Below are 19,571 nucleotides of genomic sequence, written 5' to 3'. Positions count from 1 at the left end.
CTGTTACTACTTTTATGGCCGTTCCATTCCCTTCTCCAGTCCCCTTCATTATCCACAGTGCTGTGGGTTTCCTGGATAAAAGTGACATTTAATCTTTTTACATTAATTAAACTATAGACAGAAGCTCTCTTAACATCATTTCTTGCTCCATTTATATTCAATGTGCCTATTTTAAAATTGCACATGGTTAAAATGAAGAAAAAACAATACAATGAAAACAACAAAAGGTTGAGAAAAGACAAAAAAACACACTTGGTCATCTTCAGTGAGCTGGAGTTTGATCTTAGTGACCAATTTTCTTAGCCTGTGAATCTCTTGGTCTGAGAAACCTGGCTGTCCAGGCTCACTCGGCTTTCTTATATAGAACCGGATAGAGTCTAAAAACAGTTTAAGGTCAGGGAAAAAATGTTCCACCTTTACCCTCAAGCCTTTTGTTTCCTGTAAGAACTTTTTAATGCTTGCCGCACTATAGGCATTCTCAATGCTTGTTTTTTCACCCTCTTCTTCATCACTGTCAAAAGACTCTCCTGTCCCTGGGACTGAGAAATTTCCCTGTCCTTTGAAGCCTTTTTTGCTTTGTTACTGCTCTGTCTAGTTTCTACAAGTTTCCTTTTAGAAGCAAGTTTTAACAGTTCATCATCAATCACACTATCATCATCCTCCTCAACTTCCTCCAACACTGCTGCCACCACCCTGGCTGTCGTTTCTACCACCAAACCTCCTATCTCCATCTCCCCACTATCTGTATTATTCATACACCGTGTGCCCTCCACCTGTGTGTTTGTCACCTGTGTGTCCATCACGTTGTGAGCTGCGACCCTTTCGTCTCGCGTCCGTGGCTCCGGACAATGAGTGCTCGGTGTGTCCTCCACCACGGGATCCGGCAGCGCCGCAGGCCCGGTTCCCGGTTCAACCGGACAGCCAGAGACCAACGCGGCACATCCGGCCGCGGCCGACGCCCCACCGGCAGAAGCGGTAGCGGCCAGCCCGGCAGCGCCGCCAGAGGCCGGAGCCCCGCCGGCGGAGGCCCGCCGACCCTCAGCGTCTCGCCCCGGGCACTCCCGAATGAGATGTCCTTCCGTCCCATATCGAAAACACTTCATATTTCCAGATGTAACGTGGACAGTGTAATCAAAGTTTTCGATTTTGAATTTCAGAGCTAGATTTAATTCCTCTGGACTTTTCATAATCATTAGCACCTGACGTCTGAACTACACCACATGCTTCGGTGAGGTGATTTACAGCTCATCGGTATAAACTTAATGGGAGAGAGGAGCTGACCGTGTCGGGCCAGCTCCTTCTCCAATACCTCATTCCTTATGAACGGAGGGACATTAGAGATGGTGATCTTCCTGGCAGGGCTCACCAGGGAGAGAACGGGGATGAAGGTCCCGTGAACCACAACCCCGCTCTCTACCACCTGGTTCACCTTCTCGATGCTGTCCAGGAAGATCACCACCGCACTGTTCATCCGGGAGGCCGACTTCACGCTCGCGTACCCGACCAGCTCACCTACCGCCAGGCTGCACTCCTCCACCGAGCAGCTGATCGTCCGAACCATCTTGATGGCATGCTGACGAGTCAGCTTCTCCGAGTCCAGGCCGGAGCCAGCAGACACGCCGGCGTCTTGGGCCGGCATGCTCCCCCCCCCCCCCCCCCAAAGCCCGTGAACCCCCACAAACCCCAACCAAGTGAAAACTAATAAGATAAACTAGAAATAAACTGATAAATCAAGGAAAAACCCCCAAAACAAAATCATAAAATAAAGAGATTTGAAAAGAAACTCTCGCAACAAACACGCTCTCACACACTCACACGTCCACTCACTCAGAGAGAGAGAGAGAAAGAAAGAGAAAAAAATTAGAAAAAGAGAGAGAGAAAGAGAGAGAAAGAGAAAAGGAAAGAGAGAGAGAAAGAGAAAAAAATAGAAAATAGAGAGAGAGAGAGAAAGAAAGAGAAAAAAAAGAGAGAGAGAGAGAGAGAGAAAGAAAGAGAAAAAAAGAGAGAGAGAAAGAAAGACAAAATAGAGAGAGAGAGAGAGAGAGAGAAAGAAAGAAAGAAAGAGAAAAAAGGGAAAAGAGAGAGAGAGCGAGAGAGAAAGAAAGAGAAAAAAAGAGAAAAAAGAGAGAGAGAGAGAAAGAAAGAAAGAAAGAGAAAAAAAGGGAAAAGAGAGAGAGAGCGAGAGAGAAAGAAAGAGAAAAAAAGAGAAAAGAGAGAGAGAGAGAGAGAGAAAGAAAGAGAAAAGAGACAGAGAGAGAAAGAAAGAAAGAGAAAAAAAGAGAGAGAGAGAGAAAGAGAAAATAGAGAGAGAGAGAGAGAGAGAGAGAGAGAGAGAGAGAGAGAGAGAGAGAGAGAGAGAGAGAAGAGAGACCATGATGATAAAATACTCCAAAATAATCATCTACACATAATTAAAGCAGATTTCTCACCTGAAGATGGAGGGCTGAAGGTAAACAGATGCACTTCCCCAGTGAGATCTGTCACTCTACACTTAAATAACTGATGAGAAGTTGTAAACTCAACAGTAACAGAACAAGAAGACTGTGACTTCATGTGCTGAGTGTTCACATCCTGATCATTACCCTCATACACCCACTGCACTGTGTATAGACACCGTCCAATTGTCGACACAGAGCAGATTAACTTCACCTTATCAGTGTCCTTATGTTCAGTCACTGGTGAAGATGGAGATATTGTGAGAGAAAGACAAGAAGAGTAAAATTAACTTCATCACTGTAATCATAATTATTGTAATGTTTCAATATATTGTTCTAACAAGACAGTTTGATCTGAAAACATTATGATGTAAATACTCACTGCTAACAACAGACAGAAAAACCTGAGAGTCTTGACCTTGTTGTCTTCCTGATCTGTCGAACTGTCTGCAGGTGTAAAGACCAACATCCTCAACTGTGACCTTCTTTATAACCAGAGAACAGTCCGCTGTAACACTCAGTCTGTCTGATTTAGCTTTGGCTTTTTCACCAATCTGCCCAAGTTTCATCAGCTGTACTGTTGCTGTGTTTCTTGAACCACTGAAGTAATGCTTGAAGAACCAGTTAGTTCTGTCACATTCATCCTGATCAGTCATCACATTTTTACAGGACAAAGTGGCTTCATCTCCATCTCTGACAGTGATGTATGGGGAAGTTTGTCCAGTTACTGCTGTTGAGAATTTGAGAGAGAAATGTGATAAATGAACTGAAATAAGAATATGACTGTAGTGTGAATGTTCAAAAAGACTTTTTTTTTCACTGTCTCAGTAAAATGAAGATTATTTAATATGATTTTTGTATCTTGCCTGTAAACTGAAGCCCCAGAATTTTAATCCATCTGAGTTCAACCATCGTGCTTCTCTGTCTTTCTCTCTGTCTTCTTCACACTCTCAGCACTCAAAGTGCAGAAATAATCTATTTCCTGTAATGAACAAAGTGTCTCCTCCTATTTGTGGTCAATCTATTTTTCTCCCTTGTGAGTTATCAACTTTTTTTATAGACAGTGTATATTTACTTTAAATTGGAAAGATTCTCATTTTTTGAGAACGCTAGGACTCACATCTGCAGTATGTTATATGATTCCATATATCTATATAAGATCTTATAATCAGACAAGAGTAAATACATAAAGGATTAGATGTTTCTTGCACTGTTGTGTTTGAATCTGCTCTGCTAGATGTCACTAAATTCTTCGCACTGCACCTTTAAATCACTACCTTGTTGTTTTGTTGCAGTATCATTGGTTAGAGAGAGAGAGAGAGAGAGAGAGAGAGAGAGAGAGAGAAAGAAAGAGAAAAAGAGAAAAAAGAGAAAAGAGAGAGAGAGAGAAAGAAAGAGAAAAAAAGAGAGAGATAAAGAGAGAGAGAGAAAAGAGAGAGAGAAAGAAAGAGAAAAAAGGAGAAAAAAAAGAGAGAGAGAGAGAAAGAAAGAGAAAAAAAGAGAGAGAGAGAGATAGAGAAAGAAAGAGAAATGCAAGTTGTTGACCCTACCTGGATTTGATGGAGTGGGTGGTGTTGCAGCTCTTTTTGTTTCCTCACCTAGACATTTAAAAAAAGGAACAAGAGAGAGAGATGAACTGAAGCAGAAAAAGTTGTATTTTCTTGCAGGTACTGTTGTGTTTGATTCGACTTATTACTTTTTAATTTATTTTATTTGTGTTGATGTTTTGGGTTTCATTTAATTTTTTACATCCTCACCTGGACAAATAAAATCTAATAAACTTAAACCATGATGATAAAATACTCAAAATAATCATCGACACATAATTAAAGCAGATTTCTCACCTGAAGATGGAGGGCTGAAGGTAAACAGATGCACTTCACTGTTTTCATCTCTCACTCTACACTTAAATAACTCAGAATACTCTGGAGTTGTAAACTCCACAGTAGCAGAACAAGAAGACTGTGGCTCCTTCATGTGCTGAGTGTTCACATCCTGATCATTACCCTCATACACCCACTGCACTGTGTGTAGACACCATCCATATATCGACACAGAGCAGCTTAACGTCACCTTATCAGCGTCCTTATGTTCAGTCACTGGTGAAGATGGAGATATTGTGAGAGAAAGACAACAAGAGTAAAATTAACTACATCACTGTAATCATAATTATTGTAATGTTTCAGTATATTGTTCTAACAAGACAGTTTGATCTGAAAACATTATGATATAAATACTCACTGCTAACAACAGACAGAATAACCACAGAGTCTCGACCTTGTCGTTGTCCTGATCTATCGAACTGTGTGCAGGTGTACTGACCAGCATCCTCAACTGTGACCTTCTTTATAACCAGAGAACAGTCCGCTGTAACACTCAGTCTGTCTGATTTAGATTTGGCATTTTCACCAATCTGCCCAAGATTAATCAGCGCTACTGTTGCTGTGTTTCTTAAACCATTGAAGAGCCAGACAGTTCTGTCACATTTATCCTGATCAGTCATCACATTATCACAGGACAAAGTGGCTTCATCTCCATCTCTGACAGTGATGTAGAGGTAAGTTTGTCCAGTTACTGCTGTTGAGAATTTGAGAAAGAAATGTGATAAATGAACTGAAATAAGAATATGACTGTAGTGTGAATGTTACAAAAGACAACTTATTTCACTGTCTCAGTAAAATGAAGGTTATTTAATCAGGTTTTTGTATCTTACCTGTAAACTGAAGCCCCAGAATCAGAAATAAAAACATTTTAATCCACCTGAGTTCAGCCATCGTGCTTCTCTCTTTCTCTCTGTCTTCTTGTCACGCTTTCAGCTCTCAAAATGCAGAAATAAACTATCTATTTCCTGTAATGAGCTAAGTGTCTCCTCCTCTTTGTGGTCAATCTATTTTTCTTCCTTGTGAGTTATCAACTTTTTTTATAGACAGTGTATATTTACTTTAAATTGGAAAGTTTTTCCTTTTTCGAGAAAGCTAGCACTCACATCTGCAGTATGTTATATAATTTCATATATCTATATAAGATTTTATAATCAGACAAGAGTAAATACATAAAGGATTAGATGTTGTAGAAGTTAAGGATACATGTGTCCACCCACTCATCACCAAGACAACAATACACTTCCTGCAAAGTATTTCATGTTAATAACCATGACCTCATCATGTGATGCTACTTCGTGCATAGGACCAGTATGACCAGTTAGACAAATGGTTCCCCTTAAAAATTACATTTTTTCTGTAGAGCCCCTATATTGGTTAAGACACATAACTGCAATGTCAAATAAGTAAAAAGTATAAAATATGTGTTGAAACAGAATTAGGATTCAGTCTTGAAAGGATTCATGGTGACGTTTTACAGCACACATAAACAAACGGATGAAGAGTCAATCAGATAAGATGTTATTTTAGTGGTCTGAGACCTGTAAGTTCCTCATTGTATATTTGCAGTCAGTTTCTTAGAACTGAGGTGGAAGTGTTTCGCACGACAGCAGCAGGTGTCTGCAGGTTTTAACCTCTAACGACAATGACCTAATAGACACCAAAACCGCACAAAGCTCACAGTCACCAAAAAAGACTGAGGAGGTTGAATGTGTGAAGAATAATAATCATGAAAAAGGATCTAGTTTATTTTTAAGACACTGTTGAGCAGAAAACACATAAACAGACAGAATAGCATAGCAACAGAATTTGACTCATGGTGAAACATGAAGAATGTGAAATGTAAAGTTCAGTTTGATAACCAAATCTTTATCTCTTTAATATGGCAATGATACATGATTTTATGCACACGTACATGGACCCACATCCTGGAGTCTGTGGCTTAGTACTATTGAGGAAGACTTTTAAGACATTAAATATCACATATTCTTGGACATATAAAATGAAATGAGCAACTTCACACAGAGATAGTGTTTGGAGTCGGGCTGTAAGACACAGCAGTAATTTGAAATGTAATGACGCCCACTGATGGAGTCAACTAAACAGTAGTTGAACACACTCCCAACACACTGCTTCTGGTCTGCTCACCGAATTATAAAATTCAAATTTGTCAAAGTTGAGGCCCCTGCTCCAATGGATGGAGATTGGGCTGGCATCTCTCAGTGTCAGCACCACATGTCTGTTCCTGTGGCTGCAGATTATTTGCAGATGATCAGGAAGTCATGGAATGCCCCTAGTGGTGCATCTCAATTGAATGCAGGATGCAGGAGGCTATCTCAGGTCCTGTATGAGACCAGAATGAGTGACTGCTAATCCCTGCTGTCTCTTGAAAGACTGTGAGAAGACTGACTGTCTGGTATGTCGCACACAATGCACACTTGCCATCTTGTTAGTAGCCCTCAGGAGGAAAACAAATCCAGAGGACCAGGACCCTATGAGCCTGATAGACTCTGCCCTTGTCAATCCTTCCAAGTTTACAGGGGATGTTGGTGCAGTTATGTCGTCTGCCATGATTTCATCTCTATCAGAGAATATTAGAAAAGAGTTCACAAGCATGCCGGTTGTGCCGTCCCAAAGCGTTCACCCTGACCGTCAGGGTCAGGGTGAACGCTTTGGTTGTTGGGCTCAGAGCACCTCCTGCTGTCAGACTGAGGAATTGCAGAGTCTCTTTTCAGCTACTTGTCCAGTTCATGTGGAAAATACAGAAAGACAAACCAATAAACCAGTATAAATGCATCTTTATATATATATATTGTTATGGTCTGTGGTTCTGGGCCATGTTTTGTTTTGGCCTGTGTTGTGACATCTCTCTCTCTCTCCCAGCTCTCAGTGACTGCAATAAGGGTGTGTATGTGGGTGATTGGCTGCAGGTGTTCCGGTTGGTCTGCTGACGGATTGCTGCTGGCTGATTGGCTCGGCCCGAATCCCATATTTAATACTTCCTTGAATACGAATCTAACATTTACTATTATTTCCTATTGTAATAATTTCACAGGGGAAAAAAGTAATTTGTAAAACTAATTACAGCTATGACATATGGTTTAGTCAGTTATGAGATTATGGTTCTGTCAGTTATGTTGAGTTTAAAGCATTTGTACAGGTAGCCCATTTCCATTTTACTCAAGGAAATATTTATTCATTAATAACTCAGAATAGAAAATCAAATTCTTCATAATTGTATGTTGGTTTGTAGACATTTTTTCATATTTATCTGACCTTCTGTGTACTGATGGGATTGTGTAGATTGATCACCTTGTTACCTAAAATTGTGCCAACTTACAAATAGATAGATATTATTAAGAATTTACAGATCGATAAAAAGTGATCAATACTGTTTTTTTCATATCCAACCTAAATATTTTCCTTCACATTGAAACGTTTGTAAAAAGAGAAGACAGCTGAACTTTCTCTATCATCTCTCTACTCACGCTAAAAAAATGTAATAGAGTAAATCTTCCACAAGGAGGCGCCATTGCATAGAAAATAATGAGAGAAGTATTCAAGAAACTCTTCAGTCCTTTTAAAGTCCTCTTCACTGTTCCCGCTTTTTCAGTTTGGGAGTTGAGTTGAGATGCTTTGTGAATAACTTTAATCTTTAACAGGATCTAGTCTTAACTGTAAGGAGAAAGGCTTAGAAAGTGTCACGAGGAGCAACTCTTTGTACCAGGAAGCTTTATGAATACTGCTTCTGATCTTGCAGTATAATATCTGATAGCAGTAAGTACAGTACAGCAATATTCAACTCTATATGTTTTTTTTAATAATCTGGCAGCACTTGGTTAATTTTAAAGTTTTTACCTGTAAACATAATCCGTGATTATGTTAATCAGCGCAACATAAATGGGAACGTGACAGTCTTGTAGTGTTTCAGTCCCTCTTTTAGTTACGATACTTCCACCACAGCTCAACAGGGAAACACAAAGAGGGAATTTGATGCTAAAAAGACTGTAAATGAGTCAGATATCCACTTGATATGACTAACTGCTGAAGCATACTTTAAACTTCACATCTACTTTTAAATGACTGTGTGGATTTTTTCAGCTTCCTTGGCCATGAAACCAAATTGTAATAAAGTGGAACAGTCCTTTAAATAGTTGATCGTGAACGTGCATAACCTCAGAGGAAGGTAGGTTGTTTTTATACAATACTGAGGAACAATTCCTACTTTCCATACTGTACTAAAACTATTCTCCCAGACCGAGACTATACTGTATAATATAAGGGACACATTACACAAAACTAATCTCAAAGTTCAGCTGAACTTAAAATGATGCTTCAACAGTTAACTTCATGGAGTTGGTATCTACATAAATTAAAGACTGTTCAGTATGAATTCCCTCTTTTTCTTTCTCCAGAATGCTCCTTACCAATCTGCAGCAGAGATATATATAGTAGTTTGTGTGTTGTTGCTAGGAGTCAGCCCTCCAAAAGAAAAAGAAATACCCTTACACTATATGGGTCGTATTATCAGTCGCCAAAAATGACCTACACTTACGTTGCTACGTTTGAGTGACACACGCCATCTAGTGGTCATAGTAATTATGACATGGAGAAGTGATACAGTTCATATGACATTTATATAAGGTGATAATAAAGTGACAACACACTATATAACTTACCAAAAAGACAATTAGACGACTCACCAGACTGGCCATAGGTCCCATATTACCCTTCCTCTTACTTCCCTCTGTTGGCTTTCTGTAAAATTCAGAATCAGCTACCAAGATCCTGCTGATTACACATAAGGCACTCCATGACCTTTCCCCTAGCTGCTTTTCTGACCTCCTCGTTCTTCATTCCACTTCTCGACCAGAACGATCCTCAAATTTCTGCCCCTTTTTTTCTATTGCCGGCACTAACCGCAAAAAAAGGAAAACAAAACATGTGGCGACCGCGCATTTGCAGTCTTAGCCCCAACTCTGTGGAACCATCTCCCACAATCTTTAAGATCTGCTTAATCTTTCAACGGTGTTAAATGGTGCCTAAAAACCCATTTATATCAGCAAGCTTTTCTATAGGCTTCCCATTTCTGTTCTAATGTCTTTGGTCTGCTTTTCTGTTCCATTTTATATTGTAAATTACACAATTTTATTCATCTTTTTTTGTTTTAGTTTTCAATGTCTGTTTGTTTGTGAAACACTTTGTACAGTATGTTAAAAAGTGCTTTACTTACTTACTAATAAATGACCATATTTGGAGGTGGCAGGTTAGATCCTAACTTGCAAAAAGGGGACATAGGCTATGTGTTTGCTGCAGGAGACACTGTTTGCTTCCTGCTTCGAACCACAAGTCAGGGCAGTTTTTCAAAACCTGAAAGTTGCCTAACCTTAAGTAACAATAATAACAATAATAATAACTTAATTTGTATGACACATTTCATATAAGAAATGCAGCTCAAAGTGCTTTACAACAAAAACATTTGATGCATGTAACAGCATGTAAAAAAAACTCCAGTAATGTAACATAAGATGGAAAATAATCCCAACTTGGTAACATGAATAGAATGAAATAAAATAAAGTGAAAATACATTACATAGAAGTGTTTCGCCCTGTGTACACACTCTTGTTCACGCCTCAGTCTCCGAAGCCATAAGCAAACAGCACAGAAACAGAAAGGAAGAACAAAACATTACTATCACATCCTTCATGATACATCATTACTTTTTAACAGTGATTTGAAACAGTTGAGTGATTACTGCCGATACAGGCGCCTGATTAGAAAATGCTCCTATGGGTCTTTCTGGAGTGCATGATCAAACAACATATGAACTTTAATTTGGAGGGTTTTAGGGCTTTTTACTTACATTAAGGTAACCTTCAAAGAGTGAATGTATTTAAACTGTTCTAAGCTCAGCCGGTAATGATGGGAGTGTGTTTTTCAGACATTTCCTTGCAGCGCTTCTTCTGCTGAGCGTTTCAAACATTGTGTTTATGTCCATTTTGACAGATTTTAGCCACAACTTGACTGCTGAGGCAGCATTTTTAGCTTCAGCTGAACTTTTGAAGGAAGACTGTGGATTTTGTCACTCAACTCTTACAGTGTAGTTTCATTCAGAGAGAAGTGTGGAAAGGAGGAGGAATTGTTACAGCAACCAAGACTTACATAATGAGACGTATCTATTGTATTAAGACAGACCTCTACTTTAAATTTACCAAAGAGACGTTCAGGAGCGCTCGTTCTTCTGGTTGCTGAATGACGACTACTTTGCAAACAGGAAACATGACATCCACCCACAGGAGGAGGAGGAGGAGGAGGAGGAGGAGGAGAAGGAGGAGGTTCAGGGAAGTCCAGGCTGCAGTCAAAGCATTGTTGGATGTGTTGGATGGTGGAGCAGTGAGACGCTGAGGCGCTGTGGACAGCAGCTGATGGGTGAGACAACGAAAACTGTTAAACTTTTACAAACTGCAGCTGAAGGTGACATAGAGAGAGAGAGAAAGAGAGGATTCATGCATTTTCTTATTGAAAAGTTGCATATTTTGGGGGATTTTTAATGCCTTTAAAGCAACAGCAGCAGGAATTACATAAAGATAATAAAAGACAATGAGATGCACAAAATGAGCTGATAGAAAATGAATATACAACATGCTTTTTTAAACTTTGGTTTCATGGTTTTCTCCTTAGTTGAACAGTAATTGTATCAGTCAGTTCTGTTTGTTAATGCTGTGTGTTTGTTAATGCTGTGTTGGAGTAAAAGGTATAAAATGAGATGTTGCTTAGTAACAAAATCCAGCTGTTAAACTTTTAGGACATCAGATTAGAGATAAAATAAGAAGGAGATATTGCGTGTTGTTGATCTGGAATTTCTTTATAGAGGATAAATATGTTTTAAATGAGCAGAGACGCTCAAACTCACCTGTTTTGGATTCACGAAAATCAGAAATCAGAAAAACACCAGTTTAAAAAGGCGAAGGGATATAAGAAAAAAACAAAACAGAGGATTCAACTCCAGATTTTTTAACAAACACGTCACCTGTCCATAGTTTAAAAATCTCATTTTAAAATTCATTTCACTTCTTGTTTTAATGTCACAACTTCACTTAAATGTTTGGCTCAAAAGAAATGAAGGCGTTGAAAGAGGATAAAAATCTTGCTGATGTGTTTCTTTTGTATTGTAAGATGAGATAATGATTTATTTTTAGTGGTTTCAGATTATTATTATCTTATTATTATTATCTCGACTATTATATTAATTTAAGAGAGATAAAAGTTATAATTAGTTCATTGATTGACCGGTTTTAAAGTCTGATTTGATTCCTGTTTTCTGATGCTGTTAAAAGTTTGTTTACATGAGTTATATTGGTGTCCAAGCAGATGTTTTACAGCTGTAATGAGATTCAATCTGTAATTGAAAGTGTCAAAACAAACACTAATTGGGTCTTTAATGACAATTAGCTGCTTTGTTACCAATGATGACAGCTGCATAATTAACATGATTAATGTTATTAATATTATCATGATTGAAAATGTTTTTATTAATCTTCCTGTTTTATTTGAATGTTATAAAAACGTAAAATGCAACACATATATAATCCTCAAATAACAAAAATATTAAAGCTTTTGCCACTCTGCTAATTTAATTTAAAAATAACACCAGCAAACATAATTTAATAAGAAGAAGACATTTAGCCTGTTGTCTGTTCAAAGAAGTTTCGTTGCACAAATTCTTGGCCTCATTCTCTGAGCTGAATTTCGTTTCTTATTATTTTATTATATATTTCTGCTTCATTCTTACTTCAAACATGCATTGAAACAAGAACAAGAACTGCTGTTAGCTTAATGTCATTATTGAGCATTACACGTAAAGAAAACGCGTTGTTCTTTTCCTCCTTCTTTTAAATAACTCTTAACAATTAAAAAAAAAAAGACCAAGCAGCCTAGCATACATTCTATTACGATCTAAGCACCCTAAAAATAAGTACATTCTTATTATTGTTGTTTTTTTTTCTTCTAAAATTATTCTATACAACTTTAATTATTTTGCGAGCCAGTCTGTTAGAGATGAGACAAACAATTATGCTACAGATTCAAATGGTTTTATTTTAACAGCTTTAACAATCACATACTGCTCATATTCTCTCTACCAAATTTCTGCACAACAAATCAATCATGAATACGTCATCAGTCACAGATAATAAACCAGATTAATCCTTAATGAAGCTGAGCTGAGACAGTTTATTATTCAGTTTTTACGCTTCTTAATGGAGAGAAAAAAACACGAAATGTGAGGAATGCAACAGTATTTAAAAAAAATGTTTTAATAAATATTTGTCAGAAACTCATTATGTATCAGCTGCAAAATGCTTTAAGGAGAAGTCATCACATTTCAGGATACAAGTAAGAAGTGTATTTACAGCTTTCAAATGTAATAATTGGTCAAATTTGAGGGTTAATGTACTTTGGATGGTTCTGTCATTAAAAATGGTCTAAAATCGCCAATAATGAGTAATGAACTGTTGTATAATTGACTCCCGTGTGTGCAGAGCAGAGCTACGGGGAGGTGAACCAGCTCGGCGGGGTGTTTGTGAACGGCCGGCCGCTGCCCGCCCCGCTGCGGCTCCGCATCGTGGAGCTGGCTCAGCTCGGCATGAGGCCCTGCGACATCAGCCGCCAGCTGCGCGTGTCTCACGGCTGCGTGTCCAAGATCCTCGCGCGCTACAACGAGACGGGCTCTATCATGCCCGGTGCGATCGGTGGCAGCAAGCCTCGGGTCACCACCCCCGCCGTGGTCCGCAGCATCCAGGAGTACAAGCAAGGAGACCCGGGGATTTTCGCCTGGGAGATCCGAGACAGGCTGCTGACAGACGGGGTGTGTGATAAGTACAACGTGCCGTCAGTGAGCTCCATCAGCCGGATCCTCAGGAATAAGATTGGGAATGTTTCTCAACATGAGAGCAGCAAACCGACTCCGGCTCAGATGCCCCCATACGGACACGTGTACCCCTACTCACCCACCGGGAGCAGGACCGGAGCAGGACCCCCTGGGCACGTCGGGCTGCCCCGGAGCTGGCACAACATCCTGGGCATCCGAGCCTTCATGGACCCGGCAGGTGGGAGGAAACACTTTAATAACACTTAAAAGGTTAAAAAATTAAACTTTTCCCACATTCTGACTTCTGCTTATAAATTATATGATAGTTATAACGAAATATTTAAACTCCCAAACTGTTTATATGGTAAATAAATCAAAGAGGAAATCAATTGGCTATAGGCCTTTATTATCGTATTAGTCAATCATTTACAATTTCTCCAAAATTCAGCCTTGGCATATTTAAAATAAAATTGAATTGTGCACAATTTGTTTGTTTTAAAGATGTTAGTCCGCATTTAGTGAGTTTGTAAAGTTGGAGCCACCCGTAGTTTTAGCTTATTATTCTGTTTACAGACATGTTTCAGGTGAGTTTTTAAATAAATGCGATAAAATAAATAATATTACAAGCTAATAATATGATTTAAAACTAAAAATTAGAAAAATGGGATGTAGTTTAATTCTGCACCACCTGTAAGTCTGTAAACTTTTCAAATGGTTTATTTTTATATTTCTCCAGTCTAAAGCATTTAAAATGAGTCTTCTCCACAATGTTAGGAATACAATTCTAGGTAAACTGTGCATCATGTATTCATTTATTATTTATATGAATGTAAAATTAGTCACACACACAAAAAAAAAAACGTGATTAAAATACTCATAAATATGTGGAGGCTTTTAAGTGTTGAACTAAAAGCCTCTTAAACGTGTTAAAAACCTCCAAATTCCCAGAAAACACAGAGAACATAAACTCAAATTATAGGAACTATATAAGTGGTCATGTGTTCATATTAAGAAGCACTGGGGGTAAAACTTTAGCTTGAGTCCTTAAATTAAAAAAATCTGATTAAAATGTCTTTATCTTATTTTTGCTGTTGAGGATAATAATCAGCCGGATCGATAATACTCCACCAATAACTGTGAGGATGACTCATGCTGATATTTGAGCTGATATCAGTGAAGTATCTGCAGATTTAAGAGTAAAATTGGTGATTTTCACTTTAAGACTCGGACTTCTTTTTAAATATACTACTCAAAGACTTAAATACGTTTTAAAAGGAAATGTCAGACTTCAATTATGCCATTTTTTCAGCCCATATTTCATTTTCCTTCTTTCTCTTTAAATGATAATTTGCTGCATTACTGCGTTCTTCTATATTTCTACTCTCTCAGCATATTTCGGTGACTCTTCCTGTATGCCACGCTCCATCAATACTCAGCACATCATATATTTAGCTCTTGTGGCTGCTGTGTACTGTTTGTACTGTAAGTATAATAAAAAACATTGTTCAAATACATAAATACACAAAAGGCCTGTGTAAGATATTAGGAGATAATCTACCAAGTCAACAAAAACTGATATAGAAGATAATAAACATTACACAGCTATCTTATGCTAAATAAGCCAGTTTGAGGGTTAGCATACACACATGAGCTGTTGAAGTGTTCAGTTAGTTACTATGAGAGAAAAAAAGACATATGTTAAACTATAAATATGTTATTTACTGTTTAATTGATTCTCTTTTGCTCTTCGTTGTGTTTTTTTTTTTTTACATGTTGTTTAAATGCATTTGTGCCACTTTGAATTAGCTCGGGTGCCAAATTTCCTCAGTAATCATGACGTGATGTTCAGCTGCTGTTTTTGTTTTTGAGTCTTGTTCACATCTGCAGGGAGTTATTAATGCTTTCATTCTGTCATCTTTGATTCTTCTCTGATTTCACTCAAACTGGATCCAGAACTACTACTTTTTCTTCTTCTTCTTCTCCTTCTTCTTCTTCTTCTTCTTCTTCTTCCGGCTCGGGTATAGATTCATTTGAACCCTAAAACGCCTCCAGATTCATCTTTACATCCTCCATTTTCATGGGTTTTTAAAATTACTATTAAGAAAACAGTCTCTAAAAACATGAAAGAGAGAAGAAATGATGCTTTATGCAGTTTTTCACATATAGATACAGATTTTTTTATTGCTTTGTCAGTCTTATGAAGTTTCATGGTAAACGTATAGATACTAAAAATTACTTTGAACATAATTTTTTTTTGAGATCTTGCTGGTGAGGATATATTTATTTAAAAAGCAAGTTACCAATCTATAAAATGTAAAAATCTATTAGCTTATCCATTTCAAACAGCACCAGTTTATCTTGTCATGTGAACAGTAACAGTAAGTCCTCCTCTGAAGAAAATGTGTCTTCGTGAGAATCTAGTTTTTTCCAACTCATATAATAATGCAGCTGTAATCATTTTGAAGCTGCGCCTTTGTGTAAATCTCACAATAGCATCTGTGTTGGTGAAAAAATACTCAAATCTAGTGTAAAGATAGAGGAACCATGTAGCCTGTAATAACTTCAACAACAACAGTGTTTAGTCTTTTTAGTGTTGGATGTGAAGTTTTCTTAAAGTTGCCAAAACTTCAGATACCTTGAAAATAATGCTTTCCTAAAACATAAATCATATAGCATCAGAGTTGAAAGGAGAAACAACATAAAAATCCACCAACAATCGTGAGACTAAATATAATTCAAAGTTTTGTGCTACTCAGCAGTTTTGGCAAAGTAACTGCCTCAATTTAGCAAATATGGAGGAAATACAACAACGACAAAAAAAAAAAAACCCATCTGTAAATAATAAAACTGCAGTCAGCCCAGCAGAAAACCAGAGTCTGTTTTATATCAAGGTATTTTGTGTTTAACTTTTGTAAACAGAAGGGGAAAAAAATCAGAGAAGGGATGAGAGATTTTTCATCCAGTCATTTTCTTTACCGCTTAACCTCGAGAGAGTCGAGAGGCGAGAGGCGGGGGTAACCGTGGACAGGTCACCAATGAGTCACAGAGCTGATATACAGTATAGAGACAGACACCTACAGGCTCTTTACTGTCACCAATTAACCTAACCTGCATGTTTTTGGTCTGTGGGAGGAAGCCAGAGAGAAACCCATACAGGCACGACAGGAGAACAAGCAAACGCCACAAAGGAAGGCCCGAGCCAGCCGGTCTTTGTTTGGAAGCGAAAGTGCTAACCACTACATCACCAACATGCAAACCTTTCTTTTAATCATTTTTAACATTTATTTGTTGAGGATATTCTCCACTTTTCTTCATAGTAGTGAAATCAATCTTCCTGGTCATTAATACTAAGATGTTTCTCCTCATTTCCCCCTTAAAAAACACTTTCTGGATTAAATTTCACTGAATCTGAATCAAACTGATCTTTTAAGGTGGACTGAAATTGTTTGCAAGAGTTTCCAATTGGAAAAAAATGTTAACATATCTTTAATTAAGTGTCCATTTGTTTATTTTAGCTCTGTCTGGATCTGATGGTCACTCAACCAAAGTGGAGGACTGGACCAGTATGACCAGTATGAGCAGCAGACCGTTACCTTCTGGAGTCAATGGAGCCGACAAAACCAACAACGAGCCAGACCTCAAATACCCACAACAGGTAAAATAAAATAAACATTAAATCTCGTAACATTGCTGGAATTCTTTACTAATTTGAGTTTTCCAGTTTTGGGAAAAGTACACAACGGCAGCTTATTATACTTTAATAGCAATTAACCCTAATAACCCTAATAGCCCTAACCAATCAGAGACAAGTATTTTCAGTGGTTGCGGTGGACATTTTTGGAGTGTAAAGACATTTTTGAGGTGGGCACATTTTTGGAAAGTGTTTTTTTTTTTAGAAAATAACAACATGACTGTGTATTTGTGGGAGAAGACTTTAAGGGTTAATGTTAGAATCAGGTTAAAGGTTGAAGATACGATGTAGGAAGTGTTGCCAATGGTTGTCTACACCAGTCTGTGCGGTTAAGTATAAAACTATAATTCTCCAATACTAGAAGCAGGAAAACCCTGGTCATTAAATGTATCCATGAGCTTTTCTGTTTGGTGAGTTACTTTAAAAAATATACAAGCTGTCCTCATTTAATTCTGTTTATTTTTCTTTCTTTTTTCCCTCAGTCTTCATCCAGCCTGTCTGGTTACGTCCCAGCTTGTGCGTACTCTCCACCGAACCAGTACGGTGTGTACGGAGGCCCGGCGGCCAACTACATGATCCCTGGACACCACTGGCAGCCTCAGTCATCCAATCTGAATCCCAGTTTGACTCCCAGTCTGGTTCATCCTGGCCCCGCTGCATCGCTGGAGGCTGCAGATTTCCACCATGCTACATCTTTTAAACTTTCACAGAGAGAAGGTGAGACTAATGAACACTCACACATGCTTTAACAGAGTAAGATGTGATTTATTTCCAGTATTAGACACTTCATGTTTGGATGAAAATAATCTACTAGTACTACAGAAATGGGGTATTTATCCACCAATTTTCTGTTGACATTTACAGTTATATGTCAGTTCAAGACAGAAGCTGAAGGAGAAGTCGACTTTGTGGGCCGGCTGAAAATTATAAATCTAGGAAACTGTTTTCTAGAAAGCCACAGCACTGCCATCCTGTGTTTTATGCTATAAAAACACATCTGAGGGGCTTTATTTTCTGCTAGACGCTGTGTTTTTGTGCTGAAGAACCACTAATGTGTGTGTTTTTCGGAGACAGGGTTGGCCCTGTTGAGATAAAAATGGTCCCAAATTACACAGCAGAAACAGCTCCTGCTTTTGATAGGAAAAATGTAGCTTTGCACAAGTATATACATACAGATGATATACTGCGCCAAACTCAAAACTGTGTTTTTGTTAAAAAAATGAACCTGCTACCAGGTCAGGTTCTGTTTAATATGATCGTAGTTGGTGAGAAGAAGAAAAAAAAAAAGACGTTCCCTTAAAATAACAGAAAAGGTATTTGTATATAAATGTCATTAAACTCTTTTCATATTATTGAATAAATCTCATGCACACCTCTGATCTGCAGCTGCAATTTCAACTGGAAAAGTCAGGAGATAATGATCACAAATCTGATCTCCAACCAGCAGCTTCAAGCCTCATTGAAGCCGTTAAAACAAACAGCAGCCAGAAACCAGTTTGTCAAAAAGCTCAACAAACATCATGTCATCTCTCCTCCTCCTTTTTCTCACAACCGGTCAAGGCAGATGGCCGCCCACCTAGAGCCCGGTTCTGCTTGAGGTTTCCTCCCGTTAAAGAGGAGTTTTTCCTTTCTGCTGTCATCAAGTGTTTGCTCCTGAGGGGGAATGTTGAGTCTCTTTAAATTAAAGAGTACAGTCTAGACCTGCTTTATGTCAAAAGGTCCCTGACTTGGCGTATGAAAAAGCTGTTTCAATCCAAAGGGTCAAAATCCAGAAAGGCTAAAATAACCAATGTCCAGGAGTGTTTTTATAGCTTTACTATATACTGATTTGCCACATGTGTTGTAATGAGTTTGTAATGAACTAATCACACATTGTTTGTCTCTATTTCTAAAAAGTACCTATAATATCACCACAAAACATTCATTCAATGCTATTTTAAGCCAAACTAAAATTGTATAGGTTGTTGTTGTTTTTTCTGCTACAGCATACACATCTGCTCTGTGAATTGCTTGTCTTCAACTTTAACTTTATTATCCTTGAGGGGAAATTTGTCTTGCAGCCATGTAGAACATAGCTCCAAGACAGAGATTTAAGCACACAGATAAGGTACATAAAACATAGATGAAACAATAAAGAAACAAAGAAACCCTGAAACGTGTGTACATCAAGTGACAACATTAAACTAAAAGTGTTTTTATACCAAAAGTTTTTTTATATTTTTCAGTAAGACATCTGATCCTCCTTATCCATTCACTTTGCAGGAGTCCTTATTTCAAAACAGAAAATCAAATCTTTACATAAAGCAGTAACGTTCTGTGTCGTTCTATCACAGGCAGAGCAGACGGTCACACTGAGCCTGATTGCATCCTGCTACACAAGAGCCACACACTCTGAACTAGAACTTATATTAGCTTTCCTGCTAAAGTCTCCTTCTTATCAAGCTTACAGACATGAACGCACATCTTGTCCTGCACCTCAGCTTGTTGAACGAGTCACTAAAGAAGCATTCACTGGGGAAAAAAGTGAACCGCTAACCTCAGTTAGCAGGCTACATAGCTAATTATCTGCTCAGCTGCAGCACATTAAACAGCATGTAAGCATACCTGCACGTCACTATGTATCTGTTAAATGCTCTGGTTTAGTACTTATTCTTCAATACCATGGCTAACAACACATTGTCTGCCCATGATGTGC

General features: G+C 38.2%; 1 protein-coding gene across 1 annotated transcript; it reads left to right on the top strand.

Moving 5' to 3' along the window:
- The first annotated feature begins 6,929 nt into the window (after positions 1-6,929).
- pax1b (paired box 1b) lies at positions 6,930-19,271 on the top strand. Its single transcript, XM_053337461.1, has 7 exons — positions 6,930-7,017; positions 7,199-7,253; positions 10,534-10,745; positions 12,857-13,423; positions 16,701-16,840; positions 17,359-17,593; positions 19,210-19,271. The coding sequence occupies exons 1-7, from the start codon at positions 6,930-6,932 to the stop codon at positions 19,269-19,271; spliced, it is 1,359 nt and encodes a 452-aa protein (XP_053193436.1).
- Positions 19,272-19,571: the final 300 nt, after the last annotated feature.

The sequence above is a fragment of the Scomber japonicus genome, chromosome 17 (genome assembly GCF_027409825.1).
Source record: "Scomber japonicus isolate fScoJap1 chromosome 17, fScoJap1.pri, whole genome shotgun sequence".
NCBI classification, from domain to species: Eukaryota; Metazoa; Chordata; class Actinopteri; order Scombriformes; family Scombridae; genus Scomber; species Scomber japonicus.
The sequence above is the reverse complement of the archived record's forward strand: the minus strand, read 5'-3'. Positions and strand labels throughout refer to the sequence as shown.

Bases quoted from the DNA above. Each gene is read 5' to 3' on its own strand.
- pax1b (XM_053337461.1), top strand. From the start codon at position 6,930: ATGCCGGTTGTGCCGTCCCAAAGCGTTCACCCTGACCGTCAGGGTCAG. The intron at 7,018-7,198 runs GTCAGACTGAGG...TCTCTCTCCCAG, and splicing joins GGCTCAGAGCACCTCCTGCT to CTCTCAGTGACTGCAATAAG. The intron at 10,746-12,856 runs GTGAGACAACGA...CCGTGTGTGCAG, and splicing joins CTGTGGACAGCAGCTGATGG to AGCAGAGCTACGGGGAGGTG.